At 39.5% G+C, this 15,372-nt stretch overlaps 1 protein-coding gene across 6 annotated transcripts in view; it reads right to left on the bottom strand.

The window, feature by feature from the left end:
• The window catches only part of pald1a (phosphatase domain containing paladin 1a), a 47,162-nt gene that overhangs the window by 5,582 nt on the left and 26,208 nt on the right, over nucleotides 1–15,372 (bottom strand). For all 6 annotated transcript variants that reach the window (XM_034860459.1, XM_034860462.1, XM_034860460.1 and 3 more), the window contains one exon: nucleotides 3,492–3,647. In XM_034860459.1, coding sequence (XP_034716350.1) covers nucleotides 3,492–3,647 — 156 coding nt within the window. The remainder of the gene's footprint in view (nucleotides 1–3,491; nucleotides 3,648–15,372) is intronic.

Raw genomic sequence — 15,372 nt, 5'->3', positions numbered from 1 at the left:
GCTATTTTTATGACTTAATATAGCCATTAAATCGTAAAGGTGTTTTCAAATCAGTACCACTTAGAGTGACTCAGATTTCTTTAACCTTTCACATACTGTAAATGTATGAAGCATAAAGTTTACAGTAACAAATTGCTAATGAGGTCAGTGCTGCAAGTTCAAACCCCCTTCCACTGACATTCAGAAGATAAACAGCATCTAACTTAGTTTGTTTGCTACAAGCGGAGACACGTCACAGTCACACTGATCATGCTGTTGGGTGTCCAGTCATCAAGTCAATGGGATCTGATTCATTCAGCAGCGCCGTTCAAAGTGACTTTAGACCATATGTAGGACAGTGCTGCTATTCTGATGACCTCTTCATAGAGGTTTCAGCACATAAACAATGTACTCTGTGACTGTGGACGATAATGATTGTCTGATCAGCAGTAGTATGTGGCCGGGCTGCATAATGTATCACTTTTTGTTGTCATCGCAATATCAACTGACGCAATAAAGATTTTTGCGCAAGGCTGCGACATAACGCGAAAGAGAGGTTTTTTTGTTATTTGAAAAAAATATCAGTAGGAAACTGCACTTGAAAATGTAGCCTGTTATTTTGTGTGATGCCTTTTATATTCCATTCATTGTTCAATACTAACATTTTGAAAATGATTTATTTTCACTTCTTTTAAATTTAACAAGCATTTTGTTGATTTTAGCAGAATACTGAAAGCAGCAGAAAGGCAGAATCAAGCACACTTTTATATTGGTTTGATTATTGCAAGTAATATCCTTATTACGATATTCAACATTACATATCATGTATCCTGCTCATATCTTGCAGCCCTAACTACCATGAATGAAACTCAACCCCCCTCTAGAATTTTCATATTAAAAGTTTTGTATCAGGAAGTGTTGATTTTGGTTGACAGTAACTTTGCATCTTTTTTGAGTATTTATTGTAACGTCTCACATTAATAGCACAACTCTGTCATTTCAGAGAGGAATCACAGTGGTTTGAAGCAGGTGTAGCTTTAATGCCCTGGAGATAACGGTCAGGCCTTACATATCCTGAAAATTGGCTTATGCGATATATTGTTGTGCCGTCTGAATGATGCTCTCTGTGCAGTTGATGAATGGCTCTGATATGCCGGCTTGCTCACCTGTTTCCCTCCAGACCTTCCCAGTGGCCAGGGGGTGAGGACAGACTGCAGAGGCACATCTAAAGGACGTGATTGTCATCCAGCTCTGACATGGCCCCAGGTGTTTGAATAGATAGCCAGAAGCTGGGAGTCAAAAGTGCATCAGAAGACACCTGTGGACACTGCTTTAACCACTGAGGTTTGAAGGGGCAATTTAACAGACGGGTAGTTTTGATTATTATTTACACTTAGCAGCCAATTAAACTGAATTGCCTATAATGATATATACGCATTTATAAAACATGGCTATCATGGTCGTTTAGGCTTAGAAATATTTTTACAATAAACTGTATAATTTATTAAAATAAGGTCTTCAAAAACAGCACCTAAAAGTTGGATAGACTATACACTGCTTATGGAGAAAAAAAACGTAAACGTATGAAAGGACAGAGTATTAAAAAAATTATCATATTTAATCGGCCCACTATTTGCTAAAGTTTCAAACCAAATCAATGAAATTACTTTTTCAGATGTGTAACAATGGAGTGTGGTAGTTTTGGGTATTGGCATTTGGCTATAATCAATATTTTATAACAATATGAAAGACATGGCCCATAGTAGTGAACCTACAGAAAATCACTTGAATCTGCAGCTCTCTTCGGTTTACAGAGCTTTATAATCATTTTCGGCTCATTGTTAAGTTGTCTGGCCAGCTATTGTATTGGTTTATTGTTTTCTAAAAAAAAAAAAAGTTTACCTTAATGATAAAACACAGAAATAAAGTGAGAATGACATTACAATACTATGTAATGACATTTTTTCTGTTGCCTGCTCTACAGTAGAGCGTTCCTGTTCCCTGTGTGTTAATGAGTATTTTCTCATGGCATAACTGAGCCATTAGAGTCACCCTGATGCACCACATATATTTGCTATTCATAACAGGAAGAATATGCCCTGATTGACCGTGCATATTTCTGTGACAATTGTTTTCATAGCTATTGTTCCAGACTATTTTGGAATTCAGCTGTTGAGTTCATTCCATCTCGATAAGGACAAAGAAGGAAGATATTTTCATCCAATGAGTTTTAGACATTCAAGGCTTTTGGCTGTGTTTTTTTTGCTGTGCCTCTGTGCTAAAGCTGGGATAACAACAAAACAGAAAACACATTTTAATCAAAACCAAATGCAAAGACATGTAAACAAAACCATTTAACGCAGAAAAAATATTTTTAGTTACATTTTAAATTCACATGTGTGGTGCTGATCAGACTAAATGTGTTTGGTCAATCTGTCAAACTGCTTATTTTTTTAACCACCATGTGAGTTTAACACATTGCAACGTACATTTTTAATTGTGTGTGTATGTGTGTGTGTGTGTGTGTGTGTGTGTGTGAGTGTGTGTGTGTGTCACTTACAGACTACTCATTTGTTTGGAATGCACATAAATTATCCACTTTACTGTAGGGGCACAGCTGGCTAAACGATTAATGTACCAACAAAATCACAGAGCCAAGACATTATGAAGTTCAGTGTGTGAAGAACCAGGCCACAAAAGAACCAGAACCAGCTTGTAAATTCCAGGAGGAAAGTCCAAATAAAATTTTGGGCACATTGTGAAGTGACTTGGTTACCAAACTGTGAGTGTGGAGAGAAAAAAAAGAAAAGACACTGTCCCTTACTCCCTGTTCCCCCCGTGTTTTTCTTCTGTTAAGCTATTGACACTTAGCATTGTGAGGAATTAAAGCTGTGTTACCCTGCCACAATTTGATAAAACTGGGATTACCAGTAAATGTTTAAGTAATTTAGGGGTTGAATGGAAGGCATTACACATATATATATATATATATATATATCCTCAACATTCCACTTCTGGGATTCCCCTGTTTGCGCCAAAAAATCTGCCGTATTTCCTTATTTTCAGCCTAATTTCTGTTACATAACGCGTCCTTTGTGTTGGAATTATAAACTCCGGTGGATTTATGAGGACTATGGCTAATTTCTGCAAGGTAAATCCAGACAGCTAGCTAGACTATCCGTACAATCTGAGTTTTCTGTTGCAAGACTAAAACAACTTTTGAACATACACACGTTCTACCAAAACAAGTTTCTTCCGGAGGCTATTTTGTAGCCGCGTTAGGGCTCCATGCAGTGCTTAGTGCCGCCCATGATGATTGTGATTGGTGCCAATAAACCAGAGCTTTTCTTCCTACCCGCAATGCTTTGTGGACTAGCCAGACCCTCCTTTGCAACGCTGTGGAGGAAGGTCTGGCAAAGCAACACTAATGTATATAAAATGCAGATGTATATGAAAATCAATGTGAGATAGAATAGAGAAAAGATGGAATAGAATAGAAAGAAGTCCTGTACCTGTTCCATCCAGTGGGTGAAGGAACGCTGCCAGGAGTCTTTCTTCTCTAGATGCAGGTATGTGTTGAAGAGGATGAGGTAAATGTAGCGCTCCAGGTACTGCAAGCTCCTCAGAAGCAGCCGCTGACACTCCTTCTCAGTCTTACCACTTTTGATCTGAGAAAAGAGGTAAACAAAGCTCTATTTTATTATATATATATATATTTATTTATTAAGTCGGCACAACAAAATCAATTTCTTTTAGCACTGATGTTCACCAAGGACACAAATGATTAGGCAAGAGAGGGCCAAATTTGTTCCATTTAATTTAATAATTAATTTAATTCACAGGAAAGTCACAATTGTGATGCCTAGATGCCATCTCTCTCTCCACCGTACATCACGGAAGTGCTGATCCTGCTAATGAACAAAAATACTCAATTTTAGTGTTGTTATTCCTTTGTTCTGTTGCATGGACGTAAACACACAACATTTATACGTCATATTGTGTAACACAATTAATCACTAATTTTTGTTATTATTTAATCATACAATGAGACGTGTAGTGAAGTACACCACCAATCTGAATTGCTATCAGCTTGTATACCATTCTCATTCCTGCACTGGGTTTCTCCAAAATACCTTCAATGGCCCCGTCTGCATGGGCCTTATTTCCGCTTAGCACCAACATAACATTGTCTCTTGTTCTCCCCCAGGCCTTGAGCTGCACCAACAGAGGGTATGCGTCCTCTAAAGTGCAGACACAGAAGCAATCACATATTGTGAGCCACGCATGAACAGCTTTCACTAATCTGTTAAAATACACACACACAAAAACACCAAGACAGCAAGAAAGGAAGCTCTAAGCAACCAAATCACATTGTCACTTTCTTTCCTCCAACCACATGCTAGTAAAAAGCAACAACCATAGCAATTAGTAGATCAAACCTTAGAAGTTATACAACTTAATGTAAAATCACACCTAAAGCATTCAAGACGAGTTACTGCAACGCAAATACTCTCAAAAAGACATACTATCTTTCTAGTGTTACATCACTTCTTTGCCGGGCAGGTGTTATATTCTCTTCTTTTAACTTGTTTGCCAGATATAGCTGCTTGCAGTTTAATATCGGTGTTAAGGAGAGCCAGATAGACTCAAACATACGGCCTATACGCCAGACAACCAAAACAATGAACTAAAAGAGACTAAAAGCTGGTATTATACTCTCTTCTTTAAACTTGTTTGCCAGAAATAGCTGCTTGCAGTTTAATATCCGTTTTGAGAAGAGCCAGATCGACTCAAACATACGGTCTACATGCCAGAAAACCAAAACAATGAGCTAAAAGAGACTAAAAGCTGTTTAAAGATGCAGAGTTGGGTTAAACAGTCATTTGATCCACAGTTAACATTAAAAGAATTGCTAAATGCAGGTTTACATGGTAATGTACCTTGTATGAACCCATCTAAGTATAGGTATGCAGTACACATAAACGTGATGAAATCACATGTTATGAATTACAACTATCCTGCTCATAAATGCCTGTACTTACCTTGTACCAGATAACAGAACCACCCTCTAGATCAGCCTTAAAAGACCTTCCAATTCCTAGTCATTTAAACAACATGGGTGATCACGGTTATGTGACTAGCAAGACAAAGTGACTTTTGCATAGGCAACTTCAAACTGTTTTTGGAATAATCTTGGAAAACATAAGTAAATGAATGCAATCCCCTCTTTTTTGCTGAAGAAACCCACCGGCAGATAGCAGTTTTGATATTTGAAAGGATTTCAGTCGATAAGCCATCTACCAAAATTGTCAACCTAGTATTTACAACAGTTGTTTACTCCCACCCTTTAACATCACTGTTCTTATCAATAAACAAACACTATTGTTACATGGTTAATCTCATGATTATTACTAAATATAATTTGAATTTTTATGGTAAAACCTTATAGTCAGCAGAACTTTGCAATTATCCAATGTATGAGATAATCCTATAATCCCTTTGATTGTTATTCAAGAGACAAGATAATAGTTGTCTCACAGGACTACATCATAAGAGGAAGAAGGCACATAGTCTTTGCAAGCCAATCTTGGACACAAGGTAATTTGTAACCAAACAAAGCCGGAGTGCAGCAATGAAGCAGCTCTCTAACATCAAATAAGAGGCCCCTTCTCACAAAGTAAGGCCGGTAATTGAGGTTGGTCTTCAATTACGGGCTGTGAGCAGCACTGAGGTAAATGCAGACAGGCTTTCATCCGTGTGGCGAGTCAGTGTGAAGATGTTTTCCCTTTTTTTGTTGTTGTCTTTTTTCTGATTGCTTAGAGCCTTGAGCAGTTCCAGGCATCATGTAAAAAGAGCTGCCATCCAGCTGTGTGGCAGAATGTGAGGTGTGCAAGATTGGATAACATGTCAATTGGAGTTAAGAAAAAGTAACAAGCCAAGGGGGCCAGGTGTGGCTCAATGAACTGTTAGCGGTTCTTCAGACACGCTCTTAGCAGCAGGTTGCTGTCTGCATCGTAATGAGCATTTTGACTGCCTGGCTGACTGTTTTGGATGGCTAAAACAGGTACAGTTTGCAGCATATGAGGAAAGCATATTAAATACGTTGTCGGGGCTGCACAGAGAATAATGAAAGTTTACTAAGTTGGTGGGCTAGCAGTCAGGGTAATTTGAAATGTGCACAGTGCACCATAATATGATCATTCCAGAGCAGAATGACGCAACAAAAGAGAGGGGGAATGTGTGGGGTTTCCTGTCCGTTCCCAAACAGCCGTGGTTGGATCCCAGTTTTCCAAGGATCTGCAGCAGAGCGGAGGAGAAACTACACCTATGCAAACAATGGATGTGCTGTCTGTTGTCTATCAACTCTCCCAGAACACAGAAGCAAAAAGGAAGCATACACGTCTCACTTTCTGTAATATTTCTCAGTTTACATCAATTACAGTGGCAGAGCAGGTGAACACTGGTGAACCCTATCACCCTGTGTGCCTTGCTACCCCAGGAGGCTTTCTGCATTTCATCTCTTAGCCTCAAAATTCACAGTGCCAAAGCCTGGCGGCCATTGGTGCACATACAGAGTTCATAAAAACACACGCACACACAAACTCTCTCTCTCTCACACAAACACACACACTCACACACACACACACACACGAAAAGATTACATAATTCACACCTCTACAATCTGCAGAACCCTAATTCTGCAGATGCTGCCATCGGTCTGAGCCAGATGTTCTATACAGCGGACTTGTGTACTCTCAGAAATCTTTGGAAAGATGTTTAACTTTCTTCCATTTCATGTAAAAAAGAGACTCTGGATGTGAGTGAATTGTTTTTTTCATTTCAGGGACAATGCTGTACTGTGCTGATAATAATCATCCACTTTTGACAAAGTAAAAAAAAAATATATATAAAACAATACATGACTTGCCATATTAAGATGAAAATCAAAGTGGGAACTACAGCATCCTCTTATATCACCTGGCCTTTAACAACAAAAGAGGGGACTGGTCATTTCTGGCTTGCTATCAAAGGTGAAAGCCATAATTCAGCCAACCGCGGAGATGTGGTGATGAACGTCCTCAGCTCTGCTCGTCCCTGAGTGAGATGGGAAGCTGGCCAAGCACAGACCACATACCATTGTTGAGAGAGTGAAGGAATGCTGGTTGGCTGAGCATAGCTCCAAGCAAGGACAAGGTGAAAGTGAGAGAAGTGGTTTAAAAGAAGCTGATGCCGTCACTGTACAAAAACTAAGGAGAGTAGTGACAGCTTTCTGTTAAATGCATAACTGGAAAAATTTAAAAACGTCATATGTATCCTTCAATATAAAGATGACTAGCTTAGCAAAAAGTCTAAAACAGAAAAAAAACTGCTAGCCTGGATCTGTCTAAGGGTAAACATATGTTGCATAATAACACCTGTAAAGTTCAGTAATTCACATGTTACATATCATTTGTTGATATGTACATAAAACAGTCTGAAGCCAAAAGTGCTGGATTATTTCTTCTAGGAGCAGGACCTCTTTTTTTTTTTTTTTTTTTTTTTTTACATGGATGGAATATGTCATTTTGTTATCTTTAGAGATGCTGGCTGGTCAATTTTGTTAATATTGGGCAGAGCCAGGTGCCTGTCTTTATGCTAAACTAATCTCATCGCCTCTAGCATTATATGTAGCACATAGACATGAGTGGTATCTACCTCTGTAAGAAAGCGAAAAAGTGCCTATAATCTCAAACTATTAGTTTAAATGCTTACATTTGTTAACGTAAATATAAATATATGTACAGCAAAACTAGTTTCTTGTTTATAGGTAAGAGAAGGGCTGATGTAAACTACAGTACATTGGATTTCCTTTTTTGAGGTAAAAGTACTTCAGACAATCAAAGCTTTAATTCTATGTAACAATCTCCATTAAACAAAAATTGATTTTATTTGCATTTTCCAAACGGAAATGTAATTTGCAGAAACAAAATAAAATGGGCTGTAAGTAATACTACCTCAGGCAACGGTTTCAGTCTCTGCCATTATATTCAAATGTGTCAGACCAAGTTCAGGCAAAAGTTCAAGGTGTAGGTGTATTAAAGGTCCCATGGCATGAAAATGTCACTTTATGAGGTTATTTAACATTAATATGCGTTCCCCCAGTCTGCCTATAGTTCCCCAGTGGCTAGAAATGACACTAGGTGTAAACCGAGCCCTGGGTATCCTGCTCTGCCTTTGAGAAAATTAAAGCTCAAATGGGCCGCTCTGGAATCTTGCCCCTTATGAAGTCATAAAGGGCAACGTTACCTTCCCTTTCTCTTCTTTGCCAGCCCAAAGAATTTGGCCCACCCATGAGAGAAAGAGACATCATGGCTTTCAAACGAGCAAAGTGGCAGTTGGTCAAAGTCACACCCCCAGCCTCCACCTGGCTCCCCCACCTCTCCTCATCAAAAGCTACAGACTCACAAATGGCACATCCTAAGGAAAGGTCATTGTGGGACTGGCTGTAGTCGGTGTAATTCTGCACCAAGGTTGAATTTTTGGAAAGAGCCTGATATGGTATTAGGGGACCACTAAGGTCTATATAAAAGCATCCAAAGAGCATGAGATAAACACTGCCACTTATGAGACATACTCTCTGTCCCATACCTTGTATAAACAGGGATACAGAGTGTCATAAGGTTTGGTTTTATTGTGTTCCACATGTTGGAAATCATATGTCCTACAAAAAGTTATACAGTATTTAAAGTCCAAAATCACCCTCACTCTCTCACACACTATCTATCTATCTATCTATCTATCTACCTATCTAGCGATTGAATGACCCTGACATTTTGCTTAGCAGGGGTTTGAGGGCACTGGAACTTTCAATCCATGTCTGGCGGTTTTTCGAGTGTGTGACAAGAATTGACATCCCATTGTCCCGATTTTCATTTTGCCCCGTACACTAAAAACCTAGCAACAAAAAACAGATGGTTTGAAAAGTGATTGGGTGAATATAGAAAATGAATATGCCAACTGGTGTTAAAATGATTTGTTGTCCTTTGTTAAATCTGGCACTTCTTTTTTTTGGATTTCAAATACAAACTACTGAAAATGAAAATAAAATTTTGTATAAAGACTTTTTTTGTCGTTATTTCATGGCAGGATAACTTTTGGGTGTATGAAGACATTAAACGTCTTCTTAACTATAAACATCAGCACAAATTGTAGCTACCACTGTATCCTGTAAACTTGATTTATTTTCTAATCACAAACTATAGGTTTTTTTCTAGTCATTTAGATTGTTAAATGATTGAATTAAACTGATATAAAAAAAAAAAAACATATACATAAAGCAAATTTGGCACATGGATTTTGGATAGAGTACCACAGTTTAATCCCTGAATGGTGGCAGACAAGTGCTGAAGGTCAACCATTCTGCAGGCTCATGTGGGTGAGGACTGAACTTAGAAGTGCACGTTATAGAGAGGTCCATCTGCTTGACATATGGTGCCAATTACCAGCTGATGGGGTTGCCGAGGTAAAAAGGCCAATCCATATTGGCCCTTCCCACCCAGGTTTGCACAAGAAGCCATTCATCCGATTCTGCAAAAACACCTCCCACTCAAATCCTAATCCAAACCCCGACCTGTCTAGAGCGGACAGGCAGCCTACACATGGCTCCTACACTCCAAGTACAGACAACTCAAAGTCAAGTACACATGCTGATTTTCAGGATAGGTTCATTACAAACCAGGCCCAAACTGCAATTTCTAGAAATACATACCATCCACACTGACTTTGACTTTTTGTTGCCAAAGCTAACAGATGCCATATTTTAAGACATTTAAAGTTAACCGTTTGTTACTCTCTGTGGATATTTGTCTTACATGGACACAAAGGCGCACACACATACAACGGTTTTCATCTTCAATAAGATGCAGTAGTCTGGCTTCTCCTCTGACGCAACCACGTGATACACGACTCAAAAAGGTTAACGACCTGTACCATTCCAATTTAAGGACATCTCAGACTCTGCATGTCATGTTCATCTTTAAACAATGTCAAACCTCACTAAACCTGCATTAGTCTAAGCCTTATCTAACTAACAAAAAATCCTAACTGAACACGGGAAATAAACTAAATAAAGCAAAGAAGGAAGATTAAAGAAGAAGCCGTTTGAGTTGATTCCATTTAACCCTGTTGATGGCCAAGGGCTCTTTTGAGTTTGGGCAGAAATAAAGTAAAGTCCCCTGAGAACTTGACACATAAGGCCTTTTTAATGGTTCTGCGGAGGCTCAACGCAGAGCTTTCTCCATAGCCTACATAAGTAGCCTGATGTTTATACTTGTGCGCTGTGGTGTGCGTCAAACCGGTGTGTGTGTGTGCGCGCGCGCGCGCATTTGTGTGTGAGAGGGGAGTGAGTGATAGAACAAGGGAGAAGTGAGAGAGTGATGGTGATTAGCTTTGGAGTGAGTACAGACTCTAGAGTCATGGTGGGAGAAACAAAGGGTCTCTCACCTGTGTTTTCTGACCAAGGGGAGAAAAGTTAACCCTCTCCTAGATTACATGTTTAAGGAGAAGGAGAACCCGGAAATGAGTCAGGGGAAATGCAATGCCACCAAGCCACAGTGTTACCTTTTCTGAGAGGTGCACGTCAGGCTACAGCTTAGGGTCAGGCGTAGACACAGAGGGGTCTGCGAGGGTACGCAGTCAATTCTACGCACAACCATAAAAAGTTCTTTACTCAGTTCTGTAACCATTTTGTTTACACAAATTAGAGCTCAATTTGTACCCTAAAATTACTTAATTTTCTCAAATGTGGAAGAAACAGCTCAACCTGAACATTTAATTATTTTCCATTTCTGATTAAATATGAAAATAATCATTCTTCCATCCACACGTTCAGGTCGCTGCCACATATCAACATTCAACAACTTTATGACATCCAGTCTTTGAATACATCAAAGGAGACTTGCTAGAACTGCTAAAGGGATACAATTTAGTTTGTGAAAATGTTCTGGTCTTTGATGCCACTTCAAATTAGCTCATATCAGTATTTATGATGCAGGTAATTGAGTGGAGCGGTTATCTCCTGGTGATATAGAACCTTCCTAGATCTCTCAGTTCTCCTACCTCTTGGCTAATTCTTCCTTTACAAGTAAAAACTCATATCATCACACTCTTTTTTTCTGTCTACTTCTATAAAACTGTATTTTATATCTCAATTTTGCTCCTGTTAATGTCTGTGTGATGCTGTCTAACTTTGATTAGAAAGGTGAAATATATTATAATTATATGTCTATGTAGTTTAGTTTACTGAATGAACCTATTTCTTTTATATTTCACCAGGATGCATGAACCTAACCAGCATATGTATGTTTTTTGGTTGTTTTTTTCAACATGCACTGCCATTTTTTGAAGACAATCCACCCACCCAGTCTGCTGACTGCCAGGTTGGCCAGTAGCAAAGCAATCTAAGTTATATATCATCTGGCTTCAAGCTGCAGAACTGATCTTTATGGATCAAGATGGTGCCCGTAACTCTCTTTTTTCAGGGAGCAGAGAAGCCATGTAGCAGCCAATGAGAGGAAGGAGCAGAGATGCTTTATGTTAATGGTTTCTACAGATTCCAATCCAGTCTTTTTCCAGTTGCTCAGCCACACTACGCTGATTAAATTATCAAGCCGAGGTGGATTTTAGGGGCAAGCTATGTCATTTTACTGTATATTCAGATCTGACATCAACTAGTCTGTCCATTACGTCAAAGGCTTGAAAATGAATGTGAAAATGTAACTTAGACTCAGCGTTCGGATAATTTCTCATGACATCACAAGCAAAGTTTTATGGATTATGATCTCTATTGGAACAAAGATTTAACCTAGCTTTCATATCTAAACTGAACATTTAACAGTTCTAGTGAAGAATCAACAAAAATTGTGTCTAACAAAAATAACCAAAAACACAGGGAACTAAAGAAGGAATGTACAGTAAAATCAATGGTCGACAGTCTTTAACTTGAAAAAGCCAATTCCTCAAGCAGAAACACATCACGTGTCTGGTGAGCAGAGATTACAAAAGCCACAGAAGGAGACAGGGCTCATCAACTTAGCCTACACAGAGACTGGAATATCTGCCCACATTAACCACACGCATTATGGTACATTCTGTACGTGCACATGCCTGGCAACAGAGCACATGGAGACTCCCACTGTAAATCAATCATTTACTGAGCTATCAAAATATCTTGTGCATGCAAACCCAACACTAAAATGCCATGTCTGCGAGCTACAACTAATCAAATATTCTACATTTCAAAACCCACCGGAGCTCTTCTAATCAAATTAGTACCCTAGGCGACAAATGGCATTTTGTATTGATGCTGGGGGTTGATATTAATCAAATGTATTGATGGTTGACTTATCTTGTGAGAGAGTCACAAAGCTGCAGTAAAGACCATGTTGTATGTTGTTGCTTGCCACACTACAGTGTGGTCAGATTTATTTGATATAACTATGGATGCCTGCCTCGAAATTTGGCAATAATGGCTCTCAGTGGATAAGACTAAAATCATTTGATGACTCCACCTAGCACCAGGAACAGACCAAAAACTCGTATTGCCTGTTTTTTCCAACCACGGTAAGGGATGGCAATGACAACAACACACAAGAAGTATTAAAATAAATGAAACAATTCAGACATGTCGGCAGTGGAGCAAAGGCCTTGAACCAGTTTTTGCCCTATTAGTCATTTGGATCTTAAAAAATCTAATTTGTCTCTCTATTTTTTATCATCCATTCTAGGATTTCCAAGAATGATAGAAAGCAGAGACAACCTTGTGTTTTACTGTGAGCTGTGACTGAGAGAGGGAAAACCCCATTTGACACAACATGTCTGAATGTTCCTTGCTGACAGTATGAGTTGTTAGCACTTTGGAAGTAGTTATGGCGTCGTTAACACAGGATTCATATGTTGCTCGACTGTCCTCACGTACAAAACACATAATTGTAAAAGTGCAACTCAACCCGGTCACGACTCCTGCATTTCCTGCATGGTTGGCATTTAAGTGACTTCAGCATTGGGATTGTATTCCCGTGGGTATTTGTTCAGTGTTAGTAACTAGCTATTGTGAGAACTTAAACAAAAAAGTAGGACTTTTGTCTGGTGAAATGATTTTGTGCTTACCAGGATCTGGCAGATACTGTGACCACAACTACTGGGGGCATGTTTAAACACTCATGCATGGTTTTGGAGGTAGTTATTCCTGGTCTGTGGGCCTGGCGGAATGACAGGTTTAGTGTGTGGGGGCAGGAAACGGTAACCCTTCTGTGCAGTGCTCAGCGTGGTCTGAAGCGCTGTCCTGGGGCCAGTGGGTGAGAGGGGGGTGGGGGACATGAGGGAGGTCAGGGCAAAGGGCAGGCCACGGCAGTTCCGTTATTCAGGGCAAAAGGGGAATTGCCAGGGGGTAAAACGCAACAATTTCCAAAGTGGATAGCATGTAGACAGTGAGGACAACGACTGACCGCTCACAGGGAAAGTGTGAAATAAACACACAACATTGTAACAACCACAGAGGCCGTTGGCAGTGGCTGTAGCAACACAAATGCAAAATATAAAAGATACTAGCCTGTTAGGTCTAATGAATGAAAGCAAAGCCATTCTAGACTAATATAATAAGTCATTTCTGCTCTAAGCTGTCATCTGATGACTTGTTACATTGCAGATTAAGATTTAACAATAATAATGGCCGACAGGTCCAATTTGCCTTTAATTCTTTGAGTGAGTTTTTTTTCAATAATACTTATGTACTTCTACATAAGTAAAATTATGAGTGCAATGGTTGACAAACTGAACTTTCAAAAAAAGCCTATTTCTCAAGGCCAGAAAAAACTGTGTTACTAACATGTCCTCTAACAAATTCAAAGTTTCTTCATAAGCAATAAAACACACTGCTAATTAGTTTGATATACTCAACAAACACCTCCAGAACGTCTCCAGAAATGCTTTATTTACCTCTACATGTACAACCACATACATGAAAGTGCATCATAACTCTCTACCTCTCTACTCTCTGGACGAATACTGCACAGTGAGACGGTGTTACCCATGTCCAAGTACTCAGCTGGTTGCACCTGCTCAGTCGAAAATTTGGTCAAAATAAGTCATTTTGTATACAGCCGCAGAAAATACTGCTATTGGCATTGGCATGTGAGACGCTGGAAATTATGAATAAAAACAACAACCTCTGGCTCTCCCACTTTCCTCCCTCCCACCCTGTGCTGGATCTAAATAAGAGCCTCTTTTCAGGAGCTGCAAGTCAACGTGCACTTCAGGCAAGTAGAAGAACCGGTCTCTAGTTCAGGTGGGGTCATTTTCCTGCCCATATTTCACTTGGCCGTTAACGACCCCACATTGTAATTGGCCCACTTGTGTCAAGTGGTCATCCTAATTGAGAAGAAAAATGTTAACATAAAGATCCTTGAGCAAAGGAATATTCAATTTAGGTAAGATTAAAGTGTAAAGTTAAAGAATGTGGACAATGTGATTTGTTAACCTTACAGTGTGACTGCCTCTTACTCCCCCCCCCATTCTCTCTTCCAAATCTATTATTCTTCTTCTTCATTAGTAAATTCTTCTTTCCTAAAGACGTCCACTACCTTTTCTCAAGAAACCCTGTTCACAGCATTCTCCCCTTTCTTAAAATATTTTTCCACTGCCCCGTCCAAACCATGAGGGCCTTTCTTTGGGGTCACACACACACACACCCACCCACCCACCCCCACCTATCTATCTATCTATCTATCTATCTATGATCACATGTTCTGTAACAGAAGTCTTGAATAAATTGCCTGGTGGTCTGAAAGGTAACAGTAGGTATGATATTGCTAACTGAAAAATATAATTGTTTGTGGAAATGGAATACCCTGAAATTTTACTCTAGGAAATTGGAATGATTTAGACAGATGATAAAAAAGAGAAACTTGCAATAGTGGAAAAACAAATCAAGAAGAGTAAAAGATGGAAAGATGTTAGTGTATGAAAAATATCAAGTTCCCTGCAACACTTCAAATCATTTATAATCATCTAACCAATTCAGCCCGGTTCTTATACACACCTGTAAACACACAAAGCTGTTCAAAGAAAGGAAAGAAAGGGAATAGTATCATTGTAAATGCCAGTGTGCACGGATTGCTTTGAGGCTCAACTTCAAACTGGCTTGACTATGGAAAGAAAGGCCGCTGTGGCTGATTCCTGTGCAGGAGACATGAGGAGGAGGTGGTGGTGGTGGAGGAGAGGAAGTACCCTCTCCACTGAATGGCCTTGATGTTGGATGATGCATCTGCAATGCGAGGTCACGCCTGGTTGGCAGCAGGGATTTACAGGCCCTTCAAGAAGAAGAAGAACCCCCCCCCACCCCTTCAGAAAAAAACA

The sequence above is a fragment of the Etheostoma cragini genome, chromosome 21 (assembly GCF_013103735.1).
Source record: "Etheostoma cragini isolate CJK2018 chromosome 21, CSU_Ecrag_1.0, whole genome shotgun sequence".
In the NCBI taxonomy this organism is placed as follows: Eukaryota; Metazoa; Chordata; class Actinopteri; order Perciformes; family Percidae; genus Etheostoma; species Etheostoma cragini.
Note: the sequence above shows the minus strand (reverse complement) of the source record. Positions and strands in the feature narration are given on the sequence as shown.